The sequence below is a fragment of the Manis javanica genome, chromosome 17, assembly GCF_040802235.1.
Source record: "Manis javanica isolate MJ-LG chromosome 17, MJ_LKY, whole genome shotgun sequence".
Lineage (NCBI taxonomy): Eukaryota > Metazoa > Chordata > Mammalia > Pholidota > Manidae > Manis > Manis javanica.
Genome location: NC_133172.1, coordinates 61,032,913 through 61,060,861, shown reverse-complemented (window position 1 = coordinate 61,060,861; position 27,949 = coordinate 61,032,913). Strand labels below are relative to the sequence as shown.

At 50.0% G+C, this 27,949-nt stretch overlaps 1 protein-coding gene across 6 annotated transcripts in view; it reads left to right on the top strand.

Moving 5' to 3' along the window:
- Positions 1-27,060, top strand: part of ZDHHC7 (zDHHC palmitoyltransferase 7) — a 40,804-nt gene extending 13,744 nt beyond the window's left edge. For 3 of the 6 annotated variants that reach the window (XM_036993857.2, XM_017677689.3, XM_017677693.3), the window contains 7 exons: positions 1,681-1,766; positions 5,296-5,627; positions 12,111-12,235; positions 12,332-12,428; positions 12,893-12,974; positions 13,736-13,866; positions 14,526-16,571. In XM_036993857.2, the coding sequence (XP_036849752.1) occupies positions 5,313-5,627; positions 12,111-12,235; positions 12,332-12,428; positions 12,893-12,974; positions 13,736-13,866; positions 14,526-14,702 (927 nt within the window). In that variant the 5' untranslated portion in view covers positions 1,681-1,766; positions 5,296-5,312 and the 3' untranslated portion in view covers positions 14,703-16,571. Of the gene's footprint in view, positions 1-1,680; positions 1,767-5,295; positions 5,628-12,110; positions 12,236-12,331; positions 12,429-12,892; positions 12,975-13,735; positions 13,867-14,525; positions 16,572-26,917 lie in introns of those variants that run through there. The other 3 variants (XR_012126674.1, XR_005054656.2, XR_012126673.1) reach the window with 3 other exon arrangements.
- The last annotated feature ends 889 nt before the right edge of the window (positions 27,061-27,949 follow it).

Here is a 27,949-nt window from a genome sequence, read left to right as displayed (position 1 = left end):
TTCAGAGCCACACTCGCTCCTGAGAAGTTCTGGAGGGACTCAGCTGGAAATGCGCTAGGGAGCCGTCGGCCAGTGGGTGGGGGTGGGAGAGTGCTGAGAGCCCTCGCAGAGGAGCCCTGTGGGCGCTGGTGGCCCTGGCCTGGCAGAGGCGGGGCAGACGAGACAGGAGCAGTGGGCTGCTTGCGGGTCCTGGAGGAACACCGGAATATGTTGGCAGCAACTAGGAAGCTTACCCGGCCCCCTGTGATCCCCCCAGGCTCCTGCCCTTCACCCTCTTCCTTGGCCAGCCTCCTGGTGTTCTGGTTTCAAAAACATACCAACTGGAGGTTCACTTAAGCAGAAAAACAATATATTGGAAGGATATCGGATAAAAACAGCAGTGTTGTTCAGGGGTGGGGCGCTTTGCGGGCCTCCTGATGTTTGGAAGACAAACCTCCTGGGCCAGTCCTCTAATTCTGTTTTATTTTCTCTTCTAAGGTCTTTCTCTTTGCCATTTAGTTCTGCTTTCAGGGAAATTTCCTCACTCATCCAGCCTTACCTAAAATATTTTTTCTAATTCTACCATCATTCTTATTTCTTAATCACTAGGAAGTTCTCAAAATGTTCCTCTTTTGTTCCACAGACACTATCTCTCGTTGCTTCTGTTTTCTCCTCCGTGCATTTTGCCTGTTCTCAGTTCCTTTTTCCCCCGTTTGTGGGACTCCGTCCGTGAGACCTGCCCTGGGCTTTCTTCAGAACATCTGACTTACATGTTAGTCAAAGCATAATGTTGTCCACCTTAAACTTATACATGATGTCTGTCAACTGTATTTCAATAAGACTGGAAAAAATGGACAGCTTAAGAAAATCGTATGGAAGGGTTTATGCTAGAAATAAAGACTGTGAAGATGGCTTTGAAACAAACATCTGACCATTGGCTGCCTGCCCATGTTTAAGGATGAGCAGTGCCAAGCTGCTCTGTCCCTGGCAGGATGTCCTCCGGCAGCTTGTCGTCAGCAGGCCTGGCAGTGACTGTGACCTCTTTCTTGGGGATCCCCCGCGTCTTGGTATCTTTAGGCCTTTCCTCTCGGGCCACACAGGTGCTTCTGGAGAGGCCGCATCTGCTCGCCCACTTACCAGTGGCCTGGGCGCCCAATGGGAGATGCAAACGGGGAGGTTCTCCTTCAGTAGGTGGACCTCACTGGGTCCCAGGCTCTTCCTGCACCTTGCTTCCTCCTGCAGCCGGACCTCCTGTTCTCCGTCCAGTGTCTCTCACCTCTTGGTGTGTACCTGTGTCTCTCTCTCCCTGTTCCCCATCTTTCCTGTAATGGCTCTGCTGTGGCCAGTAAAACAGCTGTTGGCTTTTAAAATGCAGGCTGACTAGATTTGGCCTGGATTAGCCCTAGAAATCTTTCCCAATGGGTTTGGTTTACTTAACACTTGGTTTATTTAACACTAGGGCTCCAATTAGCAGGAGGGTAAAAAGGACACATTTAAACTACATTACCTGCTTTTCATGATTGTCAGTTAGTTTACTAGTAATGAAAAACCCAGAGGAGCAATGATTTCCTAGTGAAGGATCATTCCAAGTAACAGAGCTTGATGTGTAAGATGTCACTTTGGTTATATATCCTAAGAAATATTACCCACTTTGGTCATAAAAATAAATAACTTTTCTAATCAGATTTTATTTTCTTTCAGATCCTGTCACACAGGACAGTATGCACATTAAGATCCTGAAGAAAAGGCGCAAAATGTCCAAGTAATGTTTGGAAGTAATCTGTGAGGTGAGAGTGGGATGCCCTAGGTGTGTGCTCACTGCTGCCCGCTGACAGTGGGCACTGACTTGTGCTCACTGTGCCCAGGTGGCGGCCGCTGCACCTTGCTTTGCGCCTGTTGTCTTTGGTTTGCTTGCCGCCCACCCTGAATGCAGAGTGACCTCTGGGGGAGGAGTTTCTGGGGAAATAAGAAGTCATTAGCAAGTATCACAGGGCGAGGGGAGCGCTCAAGTGCAAATAATGGAGAGATTTTGCTCATATGGTTGTCCCTTAAGTAAATAATGGGGATCTTGTCACTTGTAGCGTTTGGGGAAAGGGGACCTTCTTTAACATGAGCAGAAACAACTTAGGTTCAGGAGTGTAGACAAAGTCCTATTAAGTTGGCCATTAAAGTAGAAGAATGATGCCGGGACGTGTGCAACCGTCAGCTGAAGCCGAGGGCTTCCGGGTCCCCTCAGAATGGCCTTCCAGGTGTGAAATCGACAGCAGTGGGTATTTGGCATAAAACGAGACTGCCCCTTATGCCCATGAGCCTGTCCATTTTGGCACTGCCCTGCAAATTGCCATGCCACGTGCCCCGGCTCCCAGAGGGGGTCAGTGCAGTGGGAAGGGGCTATTTCCCCACTTCCTCCCCGCCCTTCCTGCTGCATCTGCAACTGTGTAAATATGGTGATGCAGAGGATGCTCAGCAGCCTGTCACAGACACCTGCATTTGTCCACCTAACTGCTCTGTGCACCAGTTTCTTTCTTGATAAAATGCCCTTTGATGTCAGATTATTTTCCCATTGCCTTCTAGGGTATTTTCTAAATTTGGCTCTAAAGCACATAAGATGACGCATCAGCGCGCTAACACGCATGTCTGGGCATGTCACCCCACACCCAGTGTGTGGTGTCCAGGTGGCTAGGCTTTCTGCGTGAGCACAGCTGCCACCTGCACCCTCCGCGGGCACAGGTGTACCCCCACAGGGCGCAGCCTGCTCTCTGGCATCTCTCACCAGTACCTCCACCTGGAAGGTGAGGCCGAACTGGCCTAGGTGTTCAGCGCGTGCGCCTTTAGAAGGCTTGCGGGGTCCTACCTTCCAGAAGGAACTCGGGCCGCCCCCATGCGCTCTGACGAGAGGCTAGCCTGGCCCAGACACGTGGCTGTGTAATTTACCATCTTAAGGCTGGCCGGCAAGCACCTGCTTCACACAGAAAGTGTCCTGCCTGAGGGATAACCATAAAACCAAAAAGGGATTCTGGTGGAGTTCTTCAGCTTAAGGCCTGATGTACAGTTATGATTCACTAAGACATTTCTGGGGAAATTACTAGGAAAGTATTTGGATCGGAGAGCAGGACCAGCTTCTAGGTGTTGCGTTTGCCTGTGAACAAACATGTGCTTGCTGTGGGCACAGCAGCCTGCAGGCCTGGAAGGGGAACGTGGGAGAAGACTGGACCCTGCCCATGAGGGACTGCAGTCTCTCAGGGAGGGGTGACCATGGGTGCTCCTCAGGGTGGAGCAGTGAGTGTGCTGCAGGGACCTACACGCGGCCCTGAGGGCCCACAGGAGGCAGAGAAACTGCCAGTTACTGTCTCGGCCCCCTGACAACAGACCCAGGCCCTTCCGGCGTTACAGGCGGCAGTGTCCACCACCCCCTCCAGAGACTCACATCGTATGTTCAGAAACCCTTTTCAGAGTGCTGTTCAGGGGAAGGAGAATTGTCTCTTCAGGATGGCTGCTTGGAAGGGAGAAACTGTAGCCCCCATAGGGCGAGTGGGGTTTACGCAGGAATAGACTCAGCCGAGGCGTTTGCAGGGGGAGGTGGGCAGGCAGGTCTGGGTGACGTAGGGTACAGCACGTGCTCGCTGACAGAGTGCCTGTTAGATCTGCCCAAATTCTTTTTATCTTTAGTTTCACTTATTTCACTTTTTAAAAATGTAAAGTTATTTCACTGACTGTAGGGAACAATTTCATTTCTCTCATGTACCAGTCATTATTTTTATGTTAAGGGGGATTTCTGAAAAATATTTTGACCTCTCATCAACAAGTTCATTCATTCCATAAATGTTTTCATGACTTTGCTCCAGCTGCATTTAAGAAATAATGAAAGGTCGCTCCCAGCATGGAAGGCTGCTGTTAGCAGCTGCAGCAGGCCCAGCCTCAGGGCCACTGTCCTCCCACTGCCCCTCCACCCTGGGGAGCCTCGGGGAGGCCACCGTCTTCCCCGGTACTTGTCTGGGCTCCTGCACTGAGAAGGCACTTGGGTCATTTGATAAATGACCTAGCATTTTTCTATCCCTCATATGAATGCTGAGGCCAAGTGACTCTGACTCTCTTAGTTCCCTTGTCCTTATTTATCATGGAATTACTGTTACAGTGAAGAGAGGGGCATACATTTAAGGAAACAGTCAAGGCAGTTACAGGGAAAAAAGTGCAAGTTTCTTTAGTTTCTTCAGACTCTGTACATTCTCAGATAATGGGAATTTTAGGAAATATGGGAAAGGTGTTAAGAAAATGGCTGAACAAAGTGTGGGTTAAAGAGGAAGCTTAAAAGATTAAAATAGCAAGGAAGAGCATTCCAGAAACAGTACAGAGTTGGAGAAGGCAAAGATGAGAATGAGAGCCTGCCACAAAAACGTGGTCACAGGTTATCAGGGTTAAAATGTGAGAGAAATGAGAGTGAGCTGAGAATCAAATGGAGGAAAGTAGGTAGGAACCCTGAGCCCGATGTCTGGGGCCAGCGTAGAACTGAGTAGGGTAAAATAGGCGCGCCTTGGAGTTACGCAGGTTCAGCGTCAGACCAGCACAGTAAATCAGTTATGTAAAAGTTACATGCTGACACTATACTGTAGTCTGTTAAGTGTGCAATGGCGTTATGTCTAAAAAAGCAGTGTCTGTACCATAATTAAAAAATACTTTATCACTAAAAATGCTATTATCTGAGCTCTCAGCAAGTCATCATCTCTGACTGTAGATCGCTGCAACAAATGCAATAATGAAAAAGTTTGAAATACTGTGTGGATTACCAAAATGTAGCACAGACTCAAAGTGAGCAAATACTGTTAGAAAAATGGTGCCAATAGACCTGCTGGACGCAGGGTCGCCACAAGCCTTCCTTTTGTGAAAAATGCAGTACCCGCCTAGTCCAGTAAAGCGAGGTCTGCTGGTGTTCGTAGATCCCTCACTCTCCTCGCGCCGGTGGGGCCATGCTGAGCAGTCTGCTCTGGAGCGCTTGGGGAGCCGTGGGCCTCGGCAGGCAGCGGCCGGGGCTTGGCAACGTGGATAGCTGCCATGCTGCGGTTTCTGTCCAGCGTGTTCTCACTGTCTTTGCCCCTCTGGCTATGGCCGGCCATGGTGACAGTTTGCATATATCTAGGCATGGCCCATACTCTGGGGTTTATTGTGCTGTAGACAGACAGTAAGGGTGAAAGACACAGAACCTCAGATCTTAACTAAATGTTGTGTTCTTTTCTGCTATCGTTATGAGACAGCCAGGGGCAAACTAACAGGTGCATGCAAGGTGGCAGTTGAGCAAGCCTGTGTTGAATCTTCCTCTAGGGTGCGTCAGGGAAATCATGCCGTCATCAGGACACCGGCTCCGAGACGTCGAACATCATCCTCTCCTGACTGAAAATGACAGTTATGACTCTTCGTCCTCCTCCTCGTCTGAGGCTGGCGTGGCAGACGGGGTCTGGTTCATTCGCGACGGCTGTGGGATGGTCTGCGCCGTCATGACCTGGCTTCTCGTTGTCTATGCGGACTTCGTGGTGACATTTGTCATGCTGCTGCCTTCCAAAGACTTCTGGTACGCCGTGGCCAACGGCGTTGTCTTCAACTGCTTAGCGGTGCTGGCCCTGTCGTCCCACCTGAGAACCATGCTCACCGACCCTGTGAGTACGCCCTGGCACCAGGGTTTCCATTGTGCGTGCTCTCATGTGGCCCACAGACCATGTGGCCCACTCGCTCCTGGAGCCTCAGGAATTTATTGATTCCTGAATACAGACTTGTAACATTTTTCAAGTCTTAACTGGAAATAAACATCAGTCACATAGAAGTTATACCACAGCATGTTAATGGAAGATATCCTACTGGGCTGTTTATTCAAATGAAGAGATTATACTGAATAATTTCTAAAACCCCTCCTAAATATTTTTTTCTCTAAAGAACAGACTGCAGGCTGAGAGATTGAGGTTGTAGATTTCACCACTTTAATCTTTTCAGTTGTCTTTTGATCATAAGCAACTGACCTAATTTCTTTGGACTGAAGGTTAGATATGATTTCCAAGTTCTTTCTAGCTTTGTAATTCCCTAGTTTTTCTGTCTCAGCTCAAGTCTGAAGCCAACATCTCATTCTGGCGGGCAGATGGGCAGGGACCAGCCTCTCTGTGAAGTGAGAGGGAGAACCCCCAGTTGGTGCCACCAGGGGTGAGTTGTGACTTTGGAGGATGCTATTGCAAAGGAGAGGTCAGGTACAGTGCACAGCAGGAGACTGACACTGGTGTGTGTGAATGAGGGCAGTGCGTTGGGTTCATCTTTGGATGGGAATGAAGCCCCTGAGAATAAAGGTGGGCCAGATCTAACACGGTGAACTGCCCTTGGTTCCTGAGAGCTCCAAGGCCACTGGATTCAGAACCTCTGTGTTGGGTGTAAGGCTGCTGCTCTGAGGTTTCGAAACTTCCTCTGTGTGGTTCGGTGAGGCAGCACAGGTCCTCTGGGCTCAGTCAGAAGTTCCCTCAGACCGTGGATCCAACTTGCCCCCGAGCCTGGAGAAAGTGCTAGGGCTGCCTTGTGGGGTTGGGGGGCAGCTTGCAGGCCCAGGGAAGAGGTCCCACCTGCACCTTAGGGGCCAGAGCCCATGGGGAGTGTCACTTAGAAAGGTTCCTGCCACAGCCACAGGTACAGGCTCCTGATGTGAGCAGTAGAATCTGCTGGGCCCACAGTGGTTGGTAAGCTGCCTCTAAAGAAGTTAAAGCTCTGTTGTACAGTGGCCCTTGGACAACACGGGGGTTGGGGTACAGGCCCACACACAGCTGAAAATCTATATATAATGTGACTGCCCCAAAGCTTAACTGCTCATAGTCTCCTGTCGATTTTATTGTAGTAAATGATAAAGTACACTAGTATGTACACATTGTATACATTCATGACATACCTTTATCTAAATTTTTTTTGGTGTTTTGTTAGGCTATGCGATTTGTCATCAAGGTTTTTCAAATTGTAAATCTTCAAAAAGTTCTCCACTATATTTATTGGGAAAAGATCCATGTACAAGTGGACCTGTGCAGTTCAGACCCATGTTGTTGAAGGATCAACTGTACAACCCTTTTATAAATAAGATTAGGACTCTGAGAATAAACTGAAACTGATGGTCCTGACTCACCCGATGGCTGTGTCTGAGAGCACATCACAGGGGTTTGCCCTCCCCGGTTCCCTCTGTTGCCCTGTCTGCCTAGGAGTGTTCTCAGGTGTGGGGCAGTATGACAGGCCCAGGCAGCCAGGCAGCAGGGACAGCACCTTGGGGACAAACTCAGAAGTGGGGTCTGCTGGTGGTTTGTAGCATCCCCTGCTGTGCAGTCTATGACCGAAACCCACTCTGATGTCCCTTAGGCTTCTAAAGGGCCCTCTTCTCGTTTCCTGCTACGCACAAAGCCTTCCTCCGGTAACCAAACCCTGTTGCTGACCCCTGCAGTCCAGCTCCTGGCACCGCCCCCTGCCTTCACGAAAAGGCCTCAAAACTTCTAGGAAGTGCCGAGAGCTGGGGAGGCAACGTGTGGGGTGAATGTGTGCGGGACGCCCCTCCGCTCTGGGGATCACTGGGAGTGCTGCGGGGGGGTGGGGGCGTTGGCTGCCAGCGGCTGTGACTGAGATTTAATTCATGTGCCGCAAAGCTCCTGCTCCTAGAGTACAGCTCAGCGGGTTTTAGTATACTCAGAGCTGTGCAGCCAACGCCACAGCCCGTTTGGAGACATTTCGTCAACCTGGAAAGGACTCGTGTCCCCTTAGCCATTGCTGCCCAGCCCTGCCCTCCCCAGCCCTGGGCACCCTCCAGCCTGCTATGGATCTGCCCGTTCTGGACGTTTAATGAGGGGAACCCTACCACGTGTGGCCTTGTGTGTCTGGCGTCTTTCACGCAGCATGTTTTCCAGGCTCATCCACGCCGCACTGCGGGTCAGGACTCTGTTCCTTCTGTGGCTGAGTGATATTCCACTGTGTGGACGGACACTTTTTTACACTTATTATCAGTCGATGGACCTTTGGGTGGTTTCCCCTTTCTGGCTCTTGAGGATGCTGCTGCCATGAACATTCATTTACAAGTTTTTATGTGTATATATGTTTCATTTCTTTTGTCTGTATACCTAGTGGTGGACCTGCTGGGCCACATGGTAAGTCTAGATTTAACTTTTTGAGGAACTTCCACAGTGGCTGCACCATTTTACATTCCCACCAGCAGTGTGAAGGCTCCAGTTCCCCCACATCCCCGTGCTCCTGTCCGTCCCTTAGATCACGGCCATCCTAATGGCAGTGGAGGGGTGTCTCACCGAGGCTTTGATTTGCATCTCCCTAGTGACTCATAACATTGAGCCCCTTTTCGTGTGCTCATTGGCCATCTGTCTGTGGAGGTATGTCCACTCAAGTCCTTTGTTCATTGTGTGTCACTGTTTGGCCAGGCCAAATGTTAGGACTCTGCTGGCAAGTTACAGAAACCAGTGGAAGTCGGTGTCAGTGGAACTGAGGAGACTCAGGGCCAGGAAGCGCCCAGCCCCCGGCAGGCTGTGGGGCTGGACTGGAGCTCCATTAGAGGCCGACGGCAGAGAGTGGTGGCTCCATGGCGTCCGCTGTGCCCTGGGCAGCCTGTCCTTCCCACAGCGTCCTGGCTCCCCCTGCCACCTTGTGAGACACGGCAGCCCCACAGGCGGGATGGAATTCGATGCGTTAAGTCACCAAACCACATCCCTGAAGACTGTGTGCCAGGTAGGGTCAGGTACCCGGTTTGTCCCCTCAGCGAGAGTTTGCTCTCTTCTCACTACAGATCACAACCTGGCTTTCCAGCTCCAGTCCAGAGCCGTGATGCCCCCAGAGCAGGGCAGAGACCCCTCTGGGACGTCATGTGCTCTCACTGAACCAGTGGGACCAGTCAGCCTTCACCAGGATTGGCTCCGGTTGGTGTTTTTGTGGAGGAAAGTCATGGGTACTTTGAGGAGCAGGAAGGCAGAAGGGCCGCCGCGCTGGGTGGGTCAGAGATCTGACAGGAAGGCAGCAAGCCCCACTGTTGGAAGAGGGGACGCCACCAACCTGAACGCTGGGCAACCCTGAGGAAGGACAAGTGACTGAGAAAGGCTGCCCCCCCGCCCCCAGGGCCCACAGACCCTCACCCAAAGCCTGTGCTGAGTCCCCAGCCTTGTTTTAGGAACATCAGCCTTCTCAGCAGACGCATGGCGTGTGCTGAGGAAGGGAGCCTGCTGTGGGGCCCTGGGTTCTGCCCCGGCGTCTTTCCTTCCCCCCAGCCAGAAGAACCAGAGAGGGATTTGAACAAGATTTGTCTGCTACCAGAGCCTATTTGTTACCTTCTTAGAGCCCATTTCAAATATACACAGAAGTAGAGAGAGAACTGTTAGGAATCCAGCGACCGTCTCCTGGGCAGCCTTGCGTCAGACACCCCACCTGCTCCGCCTGCTCCCCCTCCAGAGCGCTTGGAAGTATACTGCAGACACAGTAACTCTTTGCAAATGCCTGTGTGCATCTTTAAAGGGCTCTGTCTGAATAAAGCACAGCCGCGATCCCAGTGGCTGGCGTACAGTGACTGAGTGGCCCCCCGCTGCCTGTCTGGGTAGAGCTCAGGGCTCCTGGCTGTCATGGGCCTTTACATTCTTCTGTATTGGAATCAGGATCCAAGTGAGGTCTGTGCTCTGGTTGTTTGACATGTCTCAACCTCTGTGGTCTCTTTTTCTCTTGAGATTTTGGTATTTGGAGAAACACAGTTCCTCGTTGTAGCTTCAGTGTTCAGCTTGCACTCCTGTGTGTCCTGACACACTCCTTGTACCGTGTTCCCATAAATTAGTAGGTAGATATAGGGGAGGTCTCCTTAGCCAGCCCTTGGTCAGGTCCCAGGGACCCAGAAGATGTGACATTCTGGATGTGAGTCGGGGGACAAGATGGGAAGATATGGGGGAAGAGATGAAAGAGAAGTGTGCTCTGCAAGGCATGACCTCCCTGGCCGCGTGGAGGGGTTGAGAGCGCTTCCCTCCTCCGAGGCGTGTGAGAGGTGGGTGTGGGGGGCACGAGAGATCAGGCTCCAGGAGAGGCAGCAGGAAATCAGAAGGCCGCCAGAACACGCTTCAGGAGGGGAGCGCTGTGCACCGCTTGCAGGTAGGAAGGAGCTCGAGGGCATGTCTGTGGCCTGGGGCTGGGGACCACGTCCTGGGGACATGGGTATGAGACACACAAGGCACATTTTAGGAAGGACGGTCCCTGAAGATGGTTAAAGCGGGAGTGTGAGCATGAGCAATGTGCCTGAGCTCTGCAGCGTCTTCTGCGGGAATGGAGCGGCCCCCCACTCTGCGCCAGGTGTGGCCGGGCAGGGTCTGTGGTGCCGACAAGGCGGCTCTGGTGCCAGCCCTCCTGCTTGGTGTCTGCTGGGTGACACACCAAGACAGACTCTGGATCAGAGCAGGTCACCACTGCTGTGACCCCACGCGGGCCCCTTAAGTATCACCTGATGTTTGATTGGCTACCCCTTTGAGAGATGCTTCTTTCCTCCGTAAACAGTCCTAAGAGAGCTCTTAAAAAATGGCCAGTGTAGGGTGTTCTGCTTTCCAGAAGTCTGTTTTATCTATGTACTGTGGAAAAGCACATGTGTCTCATAAAAAATTAAGTTTCAAAGTCTGGCTCATTTCCTCTCGTGGAAATGTGCAGCATTAAACTGTCATCAGGAGTGTGTATGCATGACGGGACTTAAAAACTGTTACAGCACTGACGCTCCTGGATCGGTAGAGCAAACTTGATTAAAGACTGCAGATTGTGGTATGTAAATTAAGTAAAATGTTTTACCTAACATTCAGATTTAAGTTTTCAAAAACAAAATACTTTAAACCCTTAACTTTTTTACCTTTTTAAAGCAGACGGTTTGAGTGTTAGGAAATGCTAGGATCTTGAGCAGAAAACGTCCCCGTGTTGGGACAGTGAGGGAGCTTGGTCCTGGCTTGGAGGGAAGGACGCTGCAGGGGAGGGTGGGCGTTGACATTCACATTCTGCCCACGGCGCCCCCTGTCCCCACTTCTGGGGAGCCCCCTGTGGGCCTCGCTCCCTGCAGGGGCACACTTTGAGACTGGCCCCCCGTGGGCCCGGAGCAGCGTTCTCAGTCTCCAGCCTGGGCACTCACCTCCTGGGCTCATTCAAAGTTGGATTCTGCCCTCATTACACAGAGGTTCAGACCTCTGGCTCCGGCCCCCAGCAGTCTCCTGCCCCCCCTCCCCTTGCATCTCCTGGGGCTGTTGGCTCCTACCTGCCACCTCCTGGTGCTCTGTTACCCCTGCACCGCTCAAGTGCTGGGTGGGCTCCTTCTACACAAAGGGCCTCCAGCTAGGAGATGGATGGAGGCCTTGTTCCCGACGGGGAGACCGTAGAACGCCTCCCCAGGCCACTCTAGTCACAGCCACAACTCTTAGAACGACCTTCCAAAGCATGGTTGTCATTGCCTGGGTCCACTGCTGCAGCCAACTCAGCCTCACTTTCCTACTGGCCTCCAGGGGTGCAGCCCTCAGAGGCAGCCCACCGGTGCCCTGGGCTCTCCTCTCCTAACTGGCACTGCCTGGCAGCCCCTGCCAGGCACCCGGCTCAGGTGCCAGGGCCACACTTCCCAGGTCTGGATGGGGGTGCTCTTGATTGGGTTGGCAGAGACCGATGCGCCCAGCTCTAACAACCTGCATGAAAGAACTTTCTGAGATTGTTCAGCATTGCCCCGCTGCAGCGATAGGAAATGGTGCAGCGCCTGGCAGACACGCCCATCAGTGGGGGGAAAGGGAGAGAGGGCGGTGGCAGGATGGACTGGCACCTTTGGGGACTGTCAGCTGCCCTGCAGTTGGAACGCTTAAAAAACGGGCCTTGCCTTGCGGGTGACCTGTGTTAAGGTGGAGAAACTCAGGTGACTTACCAGTTTATGAATAAGGTATTTATTTTGAGTTCATTGTAAGGCATATGGTATTTGCCATGGAAAATAAACCTTCTGGTCCTGCCTGAGTAACATATTAAAATACTTGTGGCAATCACAGCGTTACAAATTATGTCATGATACCTAAAATCTAAGGCGAATTCCCACATTTATTGGCTTTTTTCACCTTTGTACTCAACCCAAATGCATTGTTATCAAACTGTAGGGGGCAGTACCGAAAGGAAACGCCACTAAAGAGTACATGGAGAGCTTGCAGCTGAAGCCGGGAGAGGTGGTCTACAAGTGCCCCAAGTGCTGCTGCATCAAGCCGGAGCGCGCCCACCACTGCAGGTAGCGCCCTCCCGGCCGGAGGCCCGGCACAGGCCCCCCGGGCGGGGGGTGCTTTCCTTAGCGCGTGGAGCACCGACATCAAACCCCTCCTTTCAGTATTTGCAAGAGGTGCATTCGGAAAATGGACCATCACTGCCCGTGGGTGAACAACTGTGTGGGAGAGAAGAACCAGAGGTTTTTTGTGCTCTTCACTGTGAGTAAAACCCTCGTATGGTCCCGTCTGTTGAGCTCTGAGGCCTTTAGCTAGAGTCTTGCCTGGGGCAGGTAACTTTATTCTGGCGCCAGAACAGTTTCTCCCACCTCTCCTGGGCTCCCATTATGAACCAGTGCCGTCATTCCTAGGAAGGGTCCGGCAGAGGACTGTGCGCAGCTCCTGTTAACTTTCAGTGTTTCTCTGAGGTTTACTTCTCTCCGATGCCTTGAACCTGCTGATAGGATCTTGCTGAAGGGTGTGGGAATTTGTTTTCCTCCTGCATGTTTTCCTATAAAATTGTTTCACCCGGTCCAGTGTGATCTTGGGTGAGCAGGTATCAACTGTATGATTGAATCCTTTCCTCACTGATTTTCACTAGCAAACGGAGCGGAAGAGCAGACATAAATTTCAGTGGCTTAGGTCCTAGAAATGCGTATCCGCTCACCGCCTTCTCCCTGTTCCAGATGTACATAGCCCTGTCTTCAGTCCACGCCCTGATTCTCTGCGGACTCCAGTTCGTTTCCTGTGTCCGAGGGCAGTGGACCGGTAAGCTTGGGTGGTGTGCCTTTCCTAGAAGTGCTTGCTGTCAGGTGAAAAAGGGAAAGCTGTAAAGGAAGAATTGATTTTATTTTCTAATTTTGAAGGAAATCCTCAATTTTAGGAATTAATTGGATGTTTTCAGAAAAGATCATGGATAAACTTCAACACTGCCACTTTGCTAGTGTAACAAAGTCATATATAATTGTTCTTCCTTAATCAATACCTTCTACTAGTTGTAAGACTTTGGAGGCTGGGTGGGAATTAATATTGCTCCTGCCAAGCCTTGCATTTGTTTTCTGGTCGGGCAGCCAGGCGCCACACGAAGCGGTCCTCACAATACTAAGTACACATAGACGCTAGCAGGTGTATCTCAAGTAGGCATTAACTTTCCAGCCCTGATAAGCAGTCAGGGCAGACCGATCCGACCCAGCCCTGGCACGCGGAGGTACATGTTCCTCTCTTCTTTCCTGGCTCCGGTTGCATTTTCATCAACAGTTTGATACACAGCTGCAGACTTAATAGAAACATTAGGTGATACAGACTCTTTTGGAAGTGCAGGCTAGGAGATGGTGGCGTGGAGTTTTGCTTGGAGGTGCTGACCACCTCCACCCTTGAGTGGTGAATGAATGTCCCTATTCACAAAATCGAAGCTGGCTCAGGGCTGCCCCGGGAGGGTTCCTCTGTGAGCTACGCACTGTGACATCTACACCTTGGGATATTTGTTATGCCCTGACGCCCAGTCACAACCGACTTTCTCTTGTTCACAGAATGCAGTGACTTTTCACCTCCAATAACTGTCATCTTGTTGATCTTCCTGTGCCTTGAGGGTCTTCTGTTTTTCACTTTCACTGCAGTTATGTTTGGCACCCAAATCCACTCAATATGCAATGACGAAACGGTATGTTTTCTTGTCTGCTGTGTCTGCTTACTATTTGGCCAAAGCTAGAGTAAATGGGAAATGCTAGTGTCAACAATGGGTGCTTGTGTATTAACTTAGGAGATTAATTAGGCTGTTAAGCTCCGGCAGGTTCACTGTATGTCATTCCTGTCATTAGGCACAATGCGTACTTCAAGTGCCAGCTTGAGTTGAGTCAACAGAGCCAGGCAGATAGAGCCTAGCAGATAAGAGCCCTGCAAATTCCCAGTTTCTAGGAGACCAAGCCCCTGGAGCAGCTTAGGGAGTTGAAGGGAATCGATCACCTTCATGCCTTTGAACTAGGTCTAAGTAGGTGCTCCGTAAGTATTTGTAGTAAATGACAAAAAGGTTGGAGCCCTGGCCCAGAAGACCAGCTCCCCCTGCCCAACTGCTGCCCACTGTTCCAGATGTTGGTCTGGCCAGAAGGCTGTGCTCGGGGAGGCTGGAGGGCGGGGGGAAGGAGCGTTTACTCTGCCGACCACCAGCAGCCCACAGTTCCCCTGAACCCCTGCTTCTCAAATGATCCAGATTCTCAAGCTTGGTTTTCTCCCGCCTTTAACTGGGCCTGACCTGTATCTGTGTGGCATTTCTGTCTAACCTACCTGTGTCTGTCTGCCATCCACTTTTCTCTCTGCTTCCAGGAGATTGAGAGATTGAAAAGTGAGAAACCAACATGGGAGCGGAGGCTGCGGTGGGAAGGGATGAAGTCTGTCTTCGGGGGGCCCCCCTCGCTCCTCTGGATGAACCCCTTTGTCGGCTTCCGATTTAGGCGGCTGCAAACAAGACCCAGGAAAGGAGGCCCGGAGCTCTCTGTCTGAGGCCTCCCGTCATGCTGGAACCTATCAACAGACTTGAATTATTTATCTGGGGTCTGAAAGGGCACCACCAGCTCATCTGTGACCAGTAGGGCAAATGGAACCTACACAGAGCAGCCGTGGCAGCAGGCACGGTTTGTAGTCACAGTTGCAGATCCTCCACGTTGGCAGCTGGACGATGCTCTGCCCAGTTTTCATCTGTACAACTAACAAGAGGTATGTGGCCACATGAAGAAGCCAAATGTCACTATCTTCCTGCACAGTTAGGAGCTTGTTAGGAATACTTTGCATTTTCTAAGAAGTTGTGTGGGAGTCACACGGGCTATTGAACTCCTGTGTGCTGAGCAGCTTTTCAGTCATGAAGAAAAAAGCTAAGCCAGGGAGCAGGAATTCCTGGACTGGTGGTTTCTGGGCGTCTGTTGACCCTGGTTCTTAGTGCCTCCTGATGAGGGAGGGGCGTTTGCATACGCATGACTCCACTCTGGGCGGCTCTGACACGTTGCATGAATTTGCAGGGGACCTGTGCACCGGGCAGAAGGCAGTCAGTGTTGGGGGAACCCTCAGCACACGGGGGCTTCATCCACCCTCACGGCAAGTCTGTGCATGCGTGCATGTGTGTGTGCACAGTGTTAGAATCGGCAGTGTGTCTAGGCGCTGTAATGTGCGATGGCCGTGTGCAGCCAACTAGCTGTTTCCAGAAGCCAACATTTCAGGGACCAGGGGGGCTGCGGCGGCCTCCATGTGGGGCGACCATGAATGAATGAATGTATTGCATGTGGGAGAGGGTCTTCGTCCAAAGAACAGTCACTCCCCTGTGGTCCTCCGTTGCCTCCTGTTTTGAGTTTATTTTTAAAATCAGGAGTGCATGAGGTCCTTGGAAGTGACTTCTTGTTCCAGCCAAATTAGCAGCGTGTAAACAGCACCTCAGTAAGAGAGGGGCAAAGTCTGGTGGTGGCCTGACGCTCTGTGCAGCCTGGCGGGTGGGTGTGCCAGGAAGGGCTGGCACAGCAGCAGTGTAATGCCAGGCGCGATAGGTGTTGGCCTGTGGTGGTACTGAGGTGAGGACCCCCAGGCAGCGAGCCCCGGGCTCCATGCCTCACTCGGCAGAGAATATTCAGGGTGGCAATGGCTTGATTTTTGTTGTTCTTATCATTTATGTTTGTTTCTCTACCATGTCACAAATGAGAAATAGGGCCCTTGGTACAGAGCTTAAAATTATGCCAGAACACAAACAGCTCCCTCCTCGGGGACTCGCCTTAACTTGCCTGGGCTGCACACGCTTTGTGGGACTCACGAGGAAGCAGTCTGCGACGGTCTGGGGGTCCCCTTTACGCCTGTCTCCCAAGCCGAGCAGAGCCGGCGTTGCCCTCCTGGTCTTCACGCCTTTCCGTTCATCTGTGAGCCATTTTGTTTCTGTGTTTAATTAATCTGCGCCCTGTCCTAATCAGGGCTTCTGCTGCTGCTGATCAGAGCCACAAAGGGACCTGCTGGGACACACTCAGAGCCACGTGGACAAAGCCACAGGATGCTTTTGAGACGGACTGAGTCCCTGCAGAAATGCGTGCGCTGTCCGGCAATGGGATGTGTCACAGCCAGAGGGAAGAGGAGTGGGGGACCAGGGGGCGGGGAATTTCCAGAGATTGTTTTGCATATTCATTTGCACATCTTGTCTGGGTTGGACATGTGTATTGGGCTTCCATATGAGGCTTTTAATATGTATATCCTGTTTATCAATTTAGAAAATTACCGAAGTGGTTGAACCCTGTGAGACTTGGCGAGTGTGTGCGAAACCACCTCTTGACTTCAACCTCTTCTCTCAATGTAATTTTTATATGAAATAAAGTCGCCAGTTGACAGTTCTCAATTTATAAAGTGGCCTAGTGCTTAATGAATCGTGTGTGTTTTCAGAGCTGGCCGGCCTCTCTTGGCTGTGGTTCGGGCTCGCCTGTGACAGTCTGTCCTGTACCAGGCTCTCACCAGTTGTGCCCTCTGTCCCCATTTAACATTTCACTGTGTTGATGCACACGGTTTTCCTTAGCTTTATCTTAAACATGCCTCTAACTTTTTAGTGCACTTGGAAATAAAAACAATTTAAGAAAAAATCTGTCTTCAATTCAGAATCTCAGGTCAGGCACCAAAAAAGTGCATTCAACAAATTTGTCTAATATTTGTGCTGGAGGGACCCAGCGATGCTCGAAGAGGGTGGCCGTGCCATGCTCTCTTACCCCAGTGTAGAGGGGATGGGCAGCTACTGAGTGACCAAGCGGACAGCCCTGCAGCAATGCCAGATGCCTGCTGTCCCACAGGGCGTTCCATGGCGCTTCAGACATGAATGAGGGGACACGGCCTGGAGCCTGGACCCCAGGCTAGCAGCAGCTCTCATGCTTGTGTTTGTGGCTCTGTAGGATTTTGCTGTGATGGTTGCATTCCATAGGATGTTATGTAGATTCTGCATATAGAAGTATGACATCTGTGTTCAAATGGAAAAATGAAAATGTTCCCCAAAAAGGAAGATGGTCAGATCCTACCTTCTGTTGAACGTGAACGTGGTTTGACTGCGTAAGCCGGGAACGTTCTGAAGGAGGGCCTGCAGAAAGCAGGGACCAGAAGGGCACCCATAAAGTCTATGTTGATTCCAAAGCAGTGTTCACATGCTTTTGATGGAAGAGTCAGCTGCCTACAGTACTGAGGGTCAGATTGGAAACCAGGTCGCTCCTTATCCAACCAATAATTTAAGCAGACAGCCTGAAGACACAAAGGGAAGATAAGGTGGGTGACGCGGATCTGTGGCTGGCCCAGCCGAAAGCAGTGACACCTTAGGATCTGTAACTGGAGTGAACGGCTTGACTGCCGGGCCTGACGGAAGGTCAAGGATGCCACTGCAGACGGCTCTGTGCCCTGCACCCTTGCATCTCAGTCCAGAGGACAGTGGTTTCCCGCAGTGCCTGTTACCCGGGGCCTCCCTGCCTGCCCTGCCACTCCCCCAGGGCCTTCATCCCACAGCTGCCCACCATGGGGTGTATCTGGTGCAGACTAAGCCAAGTGGTGATGCAGTTTTCCACTTTCCCCAGAGGAAAACTTGTCTTGTGTGCCCAAGTCTTCCTCCACCTGGCAGGCCTCTTGGGTTGTGGGTGGTCCTGCCAGCTTCCCACGGCCCCCACACCTGCTCCAGCTGCCTTGGCTTCTCTGGGTGTGCTGCACAGCTGTCTTCCTGCAGCTGCTGGGTTCAGGTTCCTGCTTCCTGGGTTTCACATCTGGATCCTTCAGTTGTTGCAATATGTTTTCTGGGAGTTCCTCAAGGAGGGCTGTCAGTCAAGTTTGTCAAGATTTTAGCCTGTTTAAAAATGGCCCTTTTCTACTCTCACCATGGTTTCCAGGTTCAGTACTTTGCACTGGCATGTTGGAGGCACTGCCCCGTTGTCTTGCACCGCCCAACACTGCCATTGAGAGGACTATGCCCTTTGGTCCTATTTTGTGTGACCTAGCTTTTTTAAAAACAACCTCAGGAAGGCTTTATGTTCTTTTTCAGTCCTTAATTCCTCCGGTATGGTCGTGCCCTGCCTTGGTGCCCGGTGCTAGTGTGTAGAGGCCCATCTCACACACGTGCCTATGGTTCTGGTAAATGTGCTGCGTTACATCTTTGGGAATTTCATCCTCTCCATTTTCTTATTTTTCTAACTTTTACAAATTGAATGTTGTTTTACCTAGACAATCCTCTAATTTTTGTTCTTACTGTCTACTCTGTTTTCTGGACCACATATTCATAACTTTGTCTTCTGGCTCTTCTACCAGATACTCAGGCTATGATGCTTTTAATTCCAAGAGCTTCTTATGGTTCCTTTGTCCTTTTCTTAAAAAAAAAAAATTTTTTTTTTTAAAGAAGTTTTAGATTCACAGCAAAATTGAGGGGCAGGTACAGAGAATGTCCACATGCCCCTTTCCCTGCTCGTGCACAGCCTTCCCCACTGCAACATTCTGCACCCGACGGGACAGTGGTCACAACCGAGGAACCTGCCCTGAACATCGTGGTCACCCAGAGCCTCTGGTGTGTGAGGGCTCACTCTCGGTGGTGTGCTTTCTGTTGGACAAATGTGTAAGGCATGTATCCATCATTATAATAGCTTACAGGGTATTTCTACTGCCCTGAACATCTTCTGTGTACCATGTACTCATCCCTCCCCTTCACCCCGCCTGGCACCCACTGATCTTTCCATGGCGTCCGCGGTGTTGCCTTGTCTAGAGTCATCTCGTTGGACTCATACAGTGTGTAGCCCTTCAGATTGGCCCCTTTCACTTAGTAATATGCGTTAGGTTCCTCCATGTCTTTTTGTGGCTTGATACCTGATTTCTTTTTAGTGCCAAATAGCATTCTGTTGTCTGGATGTGCCGGTTTACTTATCCAGTCACCTACCTAAGGGCATCTTGGTTGCTTCCAAGTTCTGGCTGTTATGAATAAAGCTGATAGGACTATAACATCCCTGTGCGGGTTTCTGTGTGACCATAAGCTTTCCCTTAAGTGGTCTGCTAGGATTTTACAGTTTCAGGTCTTATGTTTAATCCATTTTGCATTGATTTTTTTATATTCTGTAAAGTAAGGGTCCAAATGTCGCTCGTTTATACGTGGATATCGATTTTTCCCAACACCACCTGTTGAAAAAACTGTCCTTTCCTTATTGTGTATTTTTGGCACCCCTGCTGAAGATCACTTGACGATATATGCATGGGTTTATTTCTGGGCTGTCTGTTCTTCTCTGTGGGCCTACAAGTTGGTCTTTATGCCAGTATTATACTGTTTTGATTACTGTCACTTGTACTATATTTTGAAATCAGGAAGTGTGATGCCTGCAGCTTTGTTCTTCATTCCCATGATTGATTTGGCTATTTGTGGTCTTTTGTGGTTCCATGTGAGTTTTAGAATTGTTCTTTTTCTGTGAAAAATACCATTGGGATTTTGACAGGGATTGCATTGAATCTTTAGATGACTTTGGGTAGTGTGGACATTTTAACAATACTGTCTTCTGGTCCATGAACATGGGATGTCTTTCCATTGGTGTCTTAATTTCTTTGACCAATGTTTTTGTAGTTTTCAACATAACAAGTCTTTCACCTTAGTTACGTTTATTCGTAAGTATTTTATTCTTTTGGGTACTGTTGTAAATGGGATTGTTTTCCTAATTTCCTTTTCAGGTAGTTTGTTGCTAGTGTATAGAAATGCTACTGATTTTGCATGGTTCTTTTGTATCCTGCAACTTTACTGAATTTGTTAGTTTTAATAGCTTTTTTTGGTGGAGTCTTTAGAATTTTCTATAAGATCATGTCTGAAGACAGGGATGATTTTATTACTTCCTTTCCAATTTGGATGCCTTTTGCTAATTGCTCTGGTCAGGACTTCCAGTACTATGTTGAATAATAGTGGCAAATGGGGCATCCTTGTCTTGTTTCTGACCTTAGAGGAAAAGCTTTCAACTTTTTTTTATTGAATATGATGTTAATTTGGGGCTTTTCTCATATGGCCTTTATTATGTTGAGGTATTTCCCTCTATTTCTAGTTTGTTGATAGTTTTTTTTTTTTTATCATGAAAGGGTGTTGAATTTTGCCAAACACTTTTTCTGCATCTATTGAGATGATTGTGTGATTTTATCCTTTATTCTGTTCATGTGGTGAATCACATTACAGTTGACCCTTGAAGAACATTGGTTTGGGCTGTGTGGATCCACTTATATGCAGACTTTTTTCAATAAGTGTATTAGAAATTTTTTTGGAGATTCATGATATTTTGAAATAACATTTTCTTTTCTGTAGCCTACTTTATTATAAGAAAGCATATGATACATGTAACACAAAATACATGTTAATTACATGTTATTGGTAAGGCTTCTGGTCAACAGCAGGCCATTAGTTAAATTTCTGGAGAGTCAAAAGTGATGTATAGATTCTTTACTGCACTACAGGGTCAGTGCCCCTAACCCCCGTGTTATTCAAAGGTCAGCTGTAATTGATTTTCATTTGTTCAACCATCTTTGCATTCCAGGGAGTAAATACCACTCGGTCATGGTGTATGATTTTTTTAGTGTGCTGTTGGGTTTAGTTTGCTAGTATTTTGTTCAGGATTTTTGCATCTATATTCATAACAGATACTCGTTTGTAGTTTTCTTGTAGAGGCTTTGTCTGGCTTTGGTATCAGAGTACTGAGGGCCTCACAGAATGAGTTTGGAAGTATTTCCTCTTCAATTTTTTTGGGAAGATTTTGAGAAGGTTGACATTAATGCCTCTTTAAATGTTTGGTAGACTCACCAGTGAAGCCATCAGTCCTGGATTTTTCTTTATTGGGGGGGTTTTCATTACTGATTCAATCTCAAAATTAGCTGTAGATCTATGAAGACTTCATAAAATTAGAAATGAAACAGGAGACATTCCAACTGATGCCACAGAAATTAAAACAATCTAAGAGACCACTATGAATAATTATATGCCAACATCTGAATAACCTAGAAGAAAAGGATACATTCCTAGAAATTTATAACCTGCCAAGACTGAATCATGAAGAAACAGCATTCCACTTAAAAAGAAAAACCCCAGTGAGGTGAGCGCTGTGGAAGCCTTTGTAAGCAGTAGATGCCCCAGGGACACAGTTGTGCCTGTGGGCAGTGCGTGCCTTGTTTTGAGGAAGAATTTTTGTGGGAGGAGGGATTTGAGATCTCAAAGGATGAAGAAGCGACATCTAAACCAAAGTGTTTTGGGTCTCAGTGTGCTCGCTCTCGCGTATCTCCTCGCTTTGACTGTCATCCCTGAGAACACGGCGGATTGAGGTAAGAAGGAACAAATGAGGACCCACACCCAGCCCAAGATCGAAGCAGCCATTCGGCGACAAGTTCCCCAGAGCAGACATGTTCACAGCCTGCCACAGGGCACATGAACCTCTAAGAGCTTTTTTTTTAAAGGAAGGGACCACAGGACACATTTGCATGGTTACAGGTCTGAAGTGAATGTGGTCACTGCCCATTGTCCAAATAACAGCCAGAGCACCAGGTAACTCAACAACTGCAAAAATCAGTACCATCATCTTAATTCCACTTAATGAAATATAATACTGCTATTGTCACATGCTATCTCCCTTCTCGTGTCTGTCAACCTGTAGTTCTGAAAATGACCCAACCCATTTTGCAGCCATCTCTGTCTTGATCAAGTTGGGCCACAGAAGCTTTGCTGTATGGATGTGATTTTTTTTTCAGTGCTGGACCACTCCAAAGAAACATGGCTTTGAAGGCTGATGAGATGAGATGGAAGCAAGCACTGCAGTTTACCTGGGACCCTAAAGGCCCTCAGGTTCTTAACACAGACGGAAACCCACAAAGTTGGCTGCCTGTAAGGCCTTGTTCCATACAGGTATCACCATGCTGTCTAAATACTTTCTATTCAAATACCTCCAACATTTTACAAACTGAACTAGAGTATCTCGAACTGTAATGTACAGGCATTATATCCCTGGCATCTCGATAAAATTTTGATCCTGCAGGCCTGGGTGCAGCCTGAAGTTCTGCATTTCTAACCAGCTCCTGGCGGTGTTCATGCCGGCTCACCACCCACACTTTGAGTAGCAAAGTCTAAACACCAGCTGGTGAGGGAAGAGTTACTCTGTGGTAGCTGCTCAGTGAAAGTACTAAACATTTGCAACACTGAAATGTACTTGAAATACACACTCCTCACTGACACTTCTATGTCTGGTTTATAGCGGCTATAACTGGAAAGAGAAAGAGGAAAGCGTTTGGACTTATTGAGGTGATGAGCCTTTTGAAGAATTTCGACTTCAAAGTTACATGTTTGTGGAATAAGCAATTAAAAGGGAAGAAAGTACATGATACAGAAAGTAGACTAGTGAGCTGTTTACAGTCCTTGAAAAAGCCGTTTCGGAACTTATTTTGAAAATGGCTTATGGTTGAATGCAAAAAGCATGGATGTTGATCTGGGTCATGAAGAAAGTGTGATGGAGGGAAAAGCAGCCGTTCCACGTGTTTAAGCAGGAAAGGATTCCATCAGTGGAGGGCAACCCCCTCAGGGTGCCATTTGGGAGGTGAGGATTGCTTTCCCCCAGAGCCAGCAGCCCGCCGCTTGGGTTGGGGGCATCGCCTCACACAGTGCGGTCCCCCTGGCATTCCATCCCAGAATGACAGACATGTGGCCCTTACCCGAGCCTGGCCTTCCTGAAGAGGGGACCAGCTGTGATTGCGATTCACAGGCCTGTTTTAAGCCCTAGAGTTGTCACCAGATCAGCACGGAGGTTCCCAGGAGACCACCTTGCAGGGGACTCAGTTCGTAGCAAAGGGGACTCTAGCTTAGCAAAGACTTAGCATTGCCCTGGCCTTCTAGCCAGGCTTTGCTGAATTGTGGACAGACCTACAAGCTGGTACCCCAGCTCTGAGATCCTCTCGTCACAGGCACCTGACATGGGACAGCCACGCTTGACATGCAGTCTGGCCACGGGCAGGCACGTGTGCACAAGTAAACTGAGGCCCGAGGGCAACAACTAGCCCTCTGATGAGCCGGCTGCATCGCCTTCTCCTGGCTGGTAGAATTTGCTGGAGTTCCAAGAAAAGCTGCAAGTGCCATGGTAAACAATGACCACCAGGACACCCTTTTGACATTTCCAGTTCCCAGATGGCCTTCTCATATGTGATCCGATTGCGTCTTCACTACAGCCCTTTAAGGCAGCCAACAGTAAACCCAGTTTACAGACCAAAAGACCGCAGCTTGTTGAAGTTACATGAAGTGCCCAGGTTTCCCCAGGCAGGCAAAGAGGAGGGATTCCACATAAGCATACTGGCTAGAATGAAACACTTTTTCTAACCCTAATGTCTATTTTTATTTTGTTAGTTACTGACAGTAAAAATAATAATAAAAACTCTTTGAATAAACAAGTCAAAAACAGTAAAATAAAACTTTCACTGAGGTTACTGCAGTATTTTCAGTTCAGGGCTTTGAACTGCCAAGTGTATTCTAAATTAACTTCATTGTTTCCAGGCCAAATGGCGCCTCCCTTGGAACTTGAGCAACACCCACTTCACCCTTCAGGGCAGCCTCTGTGTTGCATTTAGCCTGTGTGCAGCTGCCGGGCGCAGCTGGGAGTTCTGGGCTCTGCTCTGATAGTCAGACCCTGACTTTTGAGTGTCTGGGGCGTGTGTGTCCACAGCGTAACATTCCCCGGCTGTAAGCCTGCTGGATCTTTTCTCCTTGTACTCTGATGCAAATTTCAGGGCAGTGGGCCTGGGTCAGTGACAGGGGCATGCCTCCCACAGTCTCCATCAAAAGCCTGGAAGAACCAGCTGCCAAGGGCACCCAGGGGTGAGGGGAGGCGCTTGGGGCCCGAGAGACCCAGGCAGTGACTTGGAGAGGTTACTCAGGAACACGTCGGTGGCACACAATAAACATTTTATGTCTGCCATTATTGATGTCAGGTATTTAATAATGCCAATAATAATGTGAGCAGCTGGCTGCCCTCCAACTCACCTGGCTATCCAGAAGCCGCTCACAGGACTCCAGAAGGACTGATTCCTGCCACCTCTGTGACTTGCAAACGTCACTGATGGTAGCCACACCCTGGTGGCCAGGTCCCAGGCTGCCCAGGGCTGGGGACGACACTGAAAGGGAAGGAGAAAGGTGAGCCCTCAGCCTGGCCCCTGCAGGATGCCCACCAGAGGGCGCCACGAGACAGCAGATGCCCGCACGCCACTCAAGCCCAGGAAGTCCTCCAGTCCACAAATACTTTGCCTAAATGCCTACCATGTGCCCGTGAGGCCTCTGCCCTCAGCAGACATAAATACAAGAAGTTGTTTATGTATATATTGCACCCAAGAATCACACAGCACCCCCCCTGGCAGGGTGGGCCCCAAACCCAGCCCATTTTGCCCCTCGGGCCTTGTGCCCTCCTGCATGGGGTCTTGCTGGCTCTCTGCGACTGTGGGCCACTCAGATGAGCAGCAGACGTCCTCCCCAGGAGCACAGTCTCAGACAGGCGGCCGCCTAGTGGTGTTGGCCAGCGCCTGCCCTGGAAATCGCCCGCATATACTCACACAGATGTGTATGCGCCTGTGTGTGTTTATCACAGACAGCATATCACTGTTTACATTTTGCTGTTTCTCACTTAACAGTCTCTTGATCATTTTCACATCCACACACAGAGTTCCGTCTTTGTTTCCCAATACGCATACCATCTGTGCCACGCCCGTGGGGCGAGACCTCTAGCTGCCCTGGACTCTGTGACCCTTGGGTGTGCCTGGTGTGGTCAGGCTATGGGCCTGTGCCAGTCTGAAAGGCAGGTCAGACATGCCTGCCCGTGTCCTGGCCTTCCACTTACAGGGCCAATGCCTCACGCCCCTTCGTTGTCCAGCCCCAAACGGCACTTGTAGCATCAGTACTTTGCAGACACCAGGTAGATGCTTGATAATGGAATGAATGAAAAAACGAATGGCTACTTTTTACTCATTGCTTAAGGCCTAGCTCAGACCTCACTTCCTCCAGGGAGCCTGCCTGGGCGGAGTTAGGCCCTTCCTCAGAGCCCACAGGCCCTGTGCCCTCAGCACAGCACCCCAACCTACCCGCCTCTGATCCTCATGTCTCCAGCAGCTGCAGGACACCTAGCAGAGGGTGGTGAGCAGCCAGCCGTGAGGCACGTGGAAGGAGGGAGCAGAGGCCCAGGGCATCACTGTGGGCCACCCTGCATCCCCCGTGAGTGGGGGCCAGATGTGATCGCGTCCATTTTACAGATGAGGAATTCAGCACCTCACACGAGGCCACGTGGCCCCTAAGTAAAGGAGCTGTGTGGCTCCAGGGTCACCCCACTTCTCCAGCTCTTCCCCACCCCGGGCCTCGCTCCCACCCTCCCATCAGGGCAGCAGGGCCAGCTTGATCTCGCAGGAGGATGCATCCAGGGGAAGGATAGGGTGGGGCTGGGAAGTTGGGAACACCTGGTGGCCTGGCATGCCTAGGGATGCCAGCCTGGAGGGTGAGGACTGGCAGGGGAGAAAGGTGACCCTCCAGTGGGGCTGTACTTGAACACACACACTGTAAGCACCAAGGTGGGGACCAACCAAGGCTCTTGTCAGTTGGAGAAAGAGGCTGGAAAAAGAGCCAGCCCCTGAAGACCACCCCCACTGGACCCTCCCCAAGCAGAGAGCCAGCCCCCACCCCGCCCCTTCCCAAGGCTGGGGGCTGCCATGTTGGTCTGGCCAAAAATTTCAGGTTATAATTTGGCCTCTCTCACCTCTCTTCGGGGGAAGAAGAAAAGATCATGTTCAGTAAGGGCGAAGCTCTAAGGATGTTAAAAGGGGTTCAGTTAGAAGAGAAGCAGCCAATAGGAGCTGAGGGGAACGAGCAGCCAGGCGGCGGCAGCACACACGCACACGTTTATGTAACATACTTCTCACCAATTGGGGAATATTTTGTTTTTGTCCACTTGGCTTCCTCTACCATCCCTCTACTGCCTTCCAAACAGAGTTCTGCTTGTCCCAGACTTCCACATTTTAGGCAGAACTGGGGACTAGGTGGCAGGAAACAGGACTTAGAGAGTCAGGAGAATTCAGGTGAGGATCCTCCCTTTATGAGGGAACCTAGGTCTTAGAGGCGGCTGCTGAAAAGCAAATCCGGTGAGGACACTGTGCACTAAAGTGTGGCTGAGCCACGCCGAGGGGGCGAGATGCAAAAACGAGAGCTGGGTTTGGAGACAAGGTCTGGGGCAAATGAGAGCCTCAAGTCACTGCCGGAGGGGTGAGAAAAGCAGAGAGGAGAGGAGGCAGGATTTTGTGGACTCCTTTCAATGTTTTAAAAAAATGCAAGTCAAAACCCAAATTCCTTCCTATGCCTTTTGGTAGCCTGACTATCATTTGCGATGCCTGCTCGACAGGGCTGTCTGGAGCCCTGGCTCATGTTAGGGTTACATCCACAAAGCCCAACTCACAAGGAGGAGACAAAACTTCATCCCAGCATGGAGAGATGGGGGCTGTCATTATACCACGTCAGAGATACGGAGAGGGAGGCACGAAAAGGTCATGAGAGTTTCCCAAGGTCAGAGAGTTTCCCAAGGTCAGAGAGCCAGCAAGGGGCCAAACCAGGACAAATCTGTGTTCCCCTGACTCCAAATCCCAACCTCTTCCCTGCCCAGCCCTGCCCCTGGGGAAAGATCCTATGACACTGAATCGTCCCTTTTTCGATTTTAATATTTCAGGCCAAATCTGAACGAGGTTTGCTGTTGCCTCTGAAGTTTGGCCCGACCTCGGTACCCCTGGCATGGTTATTGGCAGGAGTCCTTCGTGGGCGGTGATGGGCTAGTGGGCAGGCTGCTCTGGACACAATTCCATGTAAATTCAGGTAACTCAATAAAACTCTTATTTACCTTTGTGGTCAAAACACACAGGACAATTTAAAGATGTCAGATATCATGTTCAGTGTTGGCATGGGTGGGGGACCGGGCACCTCTGGTCTGTTAATGTAAGTGTAAATCTGTACAGCTGTCTGAAGAGCAGCCGGCACTCTGAGTCAAATGTCTTAAAAATGCAAAGTCTTTGATTCAGCAACTCCACTTCTAGGAACATAGCCCGAGAAGATAATCCTGCGCAATCCAATTATCCCCATTCACACTTTGATGGACTTCAAATTGACGCTCCTACGTGCTCACGTCTGATTAACTACGGCTGTTGTTCTTCCCTGGACTGATTTTGCTTCCCTCACAATGGAAGAGTGTTTTGGCTATTTAAAAAAATAGTGACTAAGCCTTTTTTATTTCATGGCTCGGCTTCCAGTTCCAAAAGCCACAGATTTTCAATCTGAAGGGGACCTTAGGGATTTCTTCATCCAGTGTTTCCCAAAGTGTATCCCATTGGAAGTTAAAGGGTAGGTGGGAATGAATGCTCTCATGGCTGCATCAGCTTGGGAGAATGGAGCCTGCTTTTCCCTGCAGGACTTCCCAGAGCCTTTGCTGTATGGCGTGCATCAGCATCTCTCCCCTGGCAGCCAGAGAAGCAAGCAGTGTTTCAGCACGTGTTGGGTCACGGTATTCATTTTCTGGGGCCGCTGTAACAAGTATACCAAAATCTGGGGGGGTGAGATAGCAGACACCTATTCTCACAGCTCTGGAAGCCAGAGGTCCGAGGGCCAGGCAGCAAGGGCCAGGCTCCCTCTGAAGGCTCTGGTGGGGACCCGGGGGGAATTCTTCCCACCCCTCCTGGCTCCCGGTGGCCCCCGGGTCCCATGGCTGTGG